General features: G+C 43.6%; 1 protein-coding gene across 1 annotated transcript; it reads right to left on the reverse strand.

The window, feature by feature from the left end:
• Positions 1-234: 234 nt before the first annotated feature.
• Positions 235-5,150, reverse strand: NGRN (neugrin, neurite outgrowth associated). The gene is made up of 3 exons (XM_067471366.1): positions 4,876-5,150; positions 3,314-3,424; positions 235-2,210 (listed from the first exon to the last, which is right to left on the reverse strand). Exons 1-3 carry the CDS (start codon positions 5,133-5,135, stop codon positions 1,907-1,909), a joined length of 675 nt encoding a protein of 224 aa, XP_067327467.1. The 5' UTR covers positions 5,136-5,150; the 3' UTR covers positions 235-1,906.
• Between the last annotated feature and the right edge of the window lie 1,469 nt (positions 5,151-6,619).

Below are 6,619 nucleotides of genomic sequence, written 5' to 3' on the forward strand. Positions count from 1 at the left end.
TTCAGATGGAATCTTATGGCACAAAGGAAACTCAACTGCACAAACTTTGTCTTTGTGAGAAGGACATCCTGCTATAGCACATTTTGCTCTAGTTTTTCAATGAATAACTCATCATTGAGCCTCAACCAAATCTAGTTTATGGCAGCCGCAAAAATGAAGTTTTTGGAGTAGAATAACTACTGTCACAGAGTAAGTGCCACACAATTAAACGGGAAAGAACACTTTCAAATCCAGTATGGTTTTTTTCAAAATTTATTACATAATGTTATTGTTTTTTATTGCAAAGCCTTATTTTATTTTTTACAAATTCTTATAAAACAAAGACAGAGCCATATGCCAAGCTTCTCTAGAACTGCACAAAGGGCCTTTTCCATGGGTCGTTGGGTCAATTGCTTTCAGAGATAGAGCTGTGACCCCTCATAATATGGGGTTCCTTTTGGATGCAGGAGCCCCACAAATGCCTTGAGTCATGGAGGGAAGCCCTCATCACTGCAGCCCTTTGGCCAGACCTTGGAAGTTGGGTTGCCAGTCATCCAGGATGTTAAGGGACGGTCTCATATTTGAATGAAATCCCCATGTCCCATGTCCTTCCCAAGACGTCAATTATATCCTATTTCCACCAACTCTCCCCACTCTCTCCCAAGAGTGGAAAAGGCTGGGGTGTTGTTGTGTGGCTTCTGGGCTGTATGGCCAATGTGTTCTAGCTATAATGCACAGATATCTATGTAACAATGCAATAATATCGGTTTCAATAGCAATGTGTTCTAGCAGCATTTTCTCCTGATGTTTTGTCTGCATCTGTGACTATAGCAGGCATGGGGCAACTTGGGCCCTGGAGGTGTTTTGGACTTCAACTCCCACCATGGACCAACTTGGGCCCTGGAGATGTTTTGGACTTCAACTCCCACCATTCCTAACAGCCTCAGGCCCCTTCCTTTCCCCCCTCAGCCGCTTAAGCAGCTGAGGGGGGAAAAGAAGGGGCCTGAGGCTGTTAGGAATGGTGGGAGTTGAAGTCCAAAACACCTGCATGGCACAAGTCGGCCCATGCCTGTTATAGGTATTTTCAGAGGATCTGATGGTAGTCAAGCAAGTGGAGTATCTAATACACCTGTGGAATGTCAAAGGAAACAAAGGCCAGGCTACTTCCAAGCTTGCTAATTGCACCCTTCACGCTAATTTAACAGACACTGGTTCTTTCCTCCCAGCCTGGACATTATTCCACAGGTATATTATATAGTCCACTTGCTTGACTACCATCAGATCCTCCGATGATGCCAACCCCAGATGCAGGTGAAACATCAGGAGAAAATGGTGCTAGAACACATTGGCGTACAGCCTGGAAACCACACAATAACACCCCAGTGATTCTGGCTGTGAAAGACTTCGACAATATAGTGGAAAAGGCGCTACCAAAATGGTGCAAAAGGTGGCAGCAGCAGCATATTTAGGAGTCCCTTTAAGGGCTGGCATCCCCTCTGAGAAGAGGGTATAGCCCAGCCTTGCCACTTGCCCTCTGCATGACCTCCGTCCTGCTAAACTTTGCCTTGGACTTTGTGTCATGGATTCTGATCCAGTGTCTCTAAGACAACAGAGCACCTCCTTGCCATGAGTTCAATCCAGGTGGAAGAATGCATGGGAAACAGATTGATAATTTGGGCCTAGTAGTCTTGGCTGATAATACGAACCAGCTCAGATAGGAACTGGAGGCTGCATGGAGAATTTCCGTGAACTGAGTGCCTTTTCTTTGCTGTAGTGTAAGAACCTGGCACTAAAGACACTTTCACAAATCTCTCGTGAACGCTGTCAACTCCTATGAAGGTTCTGCCATCATCACCACACTCTGGACATTTGCAGGTCCAGATTCCAGTTCCATCCCACACCTGTCCTTGCTTTTCACCTCCAAGGGCTACTTGGGACGGGTCTTTCTCCCAGGACCGAGGGCCAAAAGGGGCGGGGAGCTCCCTTCGGGGATGCGGTAGAGCAGGTTCCCCATGGTGTCGAAAACCTCCCTGCCTTTCTGCGGCTTTTTGTGAGTGGGCTCGCTCTTCTGGGTGATGGTGGCTGTGACCACGGCGTCCTGCTTGGTGGCGCGTGAAGGCGAGGGCTGGAAGCGGCTGCGGAGGACACGGGTGATGACATCAGGCGGTACCCGGAAGCCGCGGGCCAGGCGATCCACGGGCCACTCCTCCGGCGACTCCCACGAAAGGAACCTGAAAGGAAAGGGTTCAAAGTGGATTCAGTTTTAGCCAGGCTCACTTCCAATGCGCAGCCGCTTGTTGGGCTTGGCCCCATGTAAGCTGCCTCGAGTCCCCGCTGGGTGGCGGGGTGCAAATAAAGTTTATATTATTATGGTTATTATTATTATGATTATGGTTGTTATTATTATTATTATTATTATTATTATTATTATTATTATATTTTTAGCCGGTCTGAGTCCCTCTATGGATGTAGAGAAGATCAGGATACAAAAGTTTTAAATAAATAAATAAATAAAATTTATTTATTTAAAACATTTATATTCCGCCCTTCTCACCCCGCAGGGGACTCAGGGTGGAGCACAACATATATTCGGCAAACATTCAGTGCCAGGACATAAAACCATAAATATATACAAACATTAAAATCACTTATATTCACATTAAAAGTTGCTTAAAAACCATCTCAGGACACCATTTTGCCTCACTGCACTGCTCCAAAGGCTTGGTCCCACAGCCAGGTCTTCACCATCCTTCTGAAGGACAGGAGGGAGGTGGCTGATCTAATATTGCCAAGAAGGGAGTTCCAGAACTAGGGGGCAATCACTGAGAAGGCCCTGTCTCTCGTCCCCGCCAAACGCACCTATGATGGTGGTGGGACCGAGAGCAGGGCCTCCTCAGAAGATCTTAGTTTCCATGGTGGTTTGTAAAGGGCGATGCGTTCAGACAGGTAAACTGGGCCGGGGCCATTTAGGGCTTTATAGGCCAAATCCAGCACTCTGAATTGTGCCCGGTAGCAAACAGGTAGCTGACATAATATGGGAGTTGTGTGCTCCCTATATGCCGCACCAGTTATTAACCTGGTTGCCTCACGTTAAACTATTTGAAGCTTCCGAACCGTCTTCAAAGGCAATCCCATGTACAGTGCATTGCAATAGTCTATCCTGGATGTAACGAGAGTGTAGACCACCGTGGCCAAGTCTGACCTCCCAAGGTACGGGTGCAGCTGGCGCACAAGTTTGTGCAAAAGCCCCCCAGGCCACCGCTGCAATCCGAGGATCCAGGCTCAGCGATGGGTCCAAGAGGACGCCCATCCTCGCACTGCAACTGCTCCTCACCGGATCTGCTCCATGGCCTGGCGGGTCAGGGTGCGCTGGGGAGGGCCCCGTGGCTCCATCTGCTTCTGGATACGCCGTTCCCGCAACATCTTTGCCTGGCTCTGCAGCGCCCTGCAGGAAGGAGCGAAAACAAGGATCGGGGATAAAGCTGGAATGGACAAACTTGGGCCTGCTCTCCAGGTGTTTTGGACTCCAACTCCCACCATTCCCAACAGCCTCAGGCCCCTTTCTTTTCCTCCTCAGAACAGATTGGCCATACAACATGGAAAACCACACAACACACTGACTATGAAAGCCTCCAACAAGATGAAGACTGGGGTGGTGTGCATTTTCCAGGCTGTATGGCCATGTTCCAGAAGCATTCTCTCCTGATGTTTCACCCACATCTATGGGAGGCATCCTCAGATTGTGTATATATATGTAAAAAGTTCAGAGTGGGATAAATAACTCTTGTCTGTGTGAGGCAAGTGTGAATGTTGCAATTGGCCACCTTGATTAGCACTGAATGGCCTTGTAGCTTCAAAGCTTGGCCAGTTGCTGCTTGGGAGGTGTTAGTTGGAATTCCGGACAAGAATCAATCAGGGCCAGTCAGCTAACACCTTCCAACAAAGGATTCCCCCAGTGAGCAACCAGCTAGGCTTTGAAGCTGCAAGGCCATTCAATGCTAATCAAGGTGGCCACACTTTCCTAAAGCAGAAGAGAGCTCTTCTCCCACCTTGGACATTATTCCAGATATGTGAATTCCACTTGCTTAGTGCAGCTACAAAGCCTGGCTGGTTGCTGCCTGAGGGAATCCTTTGAAGATGAAGACTATGTTAGCATGAATAGAAGCAGAGTTTCAAAGATGAGCGAGGCAACAGCTTTAAAACCCAGAGCCAAAGGTTTCATGGAATCATAGATAAATAGCATAGGAAGAAATTGCATGAACCATCTAATCCCACCCCCCTCCCCCCGCCATGCAGGAAAAGCACATTCAAAGCGCCCCAACAGATGGCCATCCAGCCTCTGTTTAAAAGCTTCCAAGGAAGGAGCTTCCACTACACTCCAAGACGGAGAGTTCCACTGTTGAACAGCTCTTCTTACAGCCAGGAAGTTCTTCCTAATGTTCAATGGAATCTCCTTTCTTTCCTGTCACTTGAACCCATGGCTCTTTTTAGTTCAAGTTTCCAGGGCAGTAGAAACACAAGCCCTGCTCCCTCTTCCTTATGACATCCGTTCTCATGTCTCCTCTACTGCAGCTAAAGAGTCCCAGCTCTTTAAATTGCTCCTCAGAGGGATTAGTCATGGTCTCTAGGCCTTTGATCCTGTTAAGTTGCTCTCCTCTAGTGGGAGTTGAAATCCAAAACACCTGGAGGGTGGGCCCAAGTTTGCCCCTACCTGGGATAAAGCCTCAGTGGAGACCCTTTCCCCCCAGGAGTGGATTCCCATTCCTAGGAATAGACTCCTCTCACTTCCTGTTTTCTCAGCCCCGTGCTTAACTAGGAGCCGGATGTAAACAGAACGTTTGTAACTCTGGGGAGGCCTGTATTGAAATTCTTGCTCTTCCTCTCCGACTTGCTTACCTCTCCAGGTTAACCTCCGGATCCTCGGATGCTTCCAGCCTCGTCGCCAAGCGAGCCGCCCTCTGAAGGCCCAGAAGCAGCTGCCGCCTCGGAGGCCCCATCACGAGGGAAGAAAGGGGAGCAGGAGCAGAGAGAGCCAAAAGGAAGTGGCCCACGCGTGGCTTCGGGGGCGTGGCTTCCGGGTCCCAGGCCACGCCCCCCGTCCCCAGGACAAATAGGAGGAAACACCGGATATGCCCCGCAGCCGCTGAAAAGCCCATCGATGGCACATAACACTAATTCACACTATGGTTTTTGTTCCTGGGTTATAAAATGTCATTATTTCATTATTGGTTGTATCCTAAAAAAACATATTTAATATCAAACAATTTAATAATGGAATAATAATGGAATAACATATTATTATTATTATTATTTCATTATTGTTTGTATCCTAAAAACATATTTAATATCAAACAATTTAATAATGAAATAATAATGGAATAACATATTATTATTATTATTATTATTATTATTATTCTATGCAACACTATGATTGCATAGAATTATTATTATTATTATTTCATTTTTGGTTGTATCCTAAAAACATATTTAATATCAAACAGTTTAATAATGGAATAATAATGGAATAGCATTATTATTTTTCTTATTCTATGCAACACTATGATTTCATAGAATTATTATTATTATTATTATTATTTCATTATTGGTTGTATCCTAAAAACATATTTAATATCAAAACAGTTTAATAATGGAATAATGGAATAACTTATTATTATTATTCTATGCAACACTATGAATGCATAGAATAATAATTTTTTATTATTATTTCATGATTTTATTATTAGTTGTATCCTAAAAATATATTTAATATCAAACAGTTTAATAATGGAATAATAATGGAATAACATATTATTATTATTATTATTATTATTATTATTATTATTATTATTAGAGACACAGTAAGATGAGTCCACAGCAGACCCTTTACTGGCTGTTGTATTGAATCACACATCGGACACTTCCCAAGTGTCTAGGACTGTGTGATGTATTATTATTATTATTATTATTATTATTATTATTATTATTATTATTTCATTATTGGTTGTATCCTAAATCCTATTTAATATCAAATAGTTTAATAATGAAATAATAATGAAATAACTTATTATTATTATTATTATTATTCTATGCAACACTATGATTGCATAGAATTATTGTTATTAGTATTTTTATTATTATTTCATTATTGGTTGTATCCTAAACAACATATTTAATATCAAACTGTTTAATAATGGAATAATAATGGAATAACATCATATTATTATTATTTTTATTATTATTATTATTATTATTATTCTATGCAACACTATGATTGCATAGAATTATTATTATTATTATTATTATTATTATTATTATTATTATTATTATTTTTATTTCATTATTGGTTGTATCCTAAACAACATATTTGATATCAAACGAAAATCCCCAAGTGATAAAATGCTAGCCAAGGGGCTGCCCTTGCTACTTGAGGCCACAGAATACCCCTAGGTTCAGAGGCACAGAGTCTTCCTAGTTGGTGCCGGTGGCTAGGAAGCCCCCACTCGTCTAGTCAGCCTCTTTCCTGTTTACCCATGGAGTAGACTACCACCACTGGCTGTCGCAGGGCCCTTCCTTTGTCCCGACGAAATCCCTCCTCCTTCAGCACCTGGTGATGCGATGGACAGGCAGACACTCAAGCACA

Source organism: Anolis sagrei, chromosome 9 (assembly GCF_037176765.1).
Source record: "Anolis sagrei isolate rAnoSag1 chromosome 9, rAnoSag1.mat, whole genome shotgun sequence".
Taxonomy (NCBI): Eukaryota; Metazoa; Chordata; class Lepidosauria; order Squamata; family Dactyloidae; genus Anolis; species Anolis sagrei.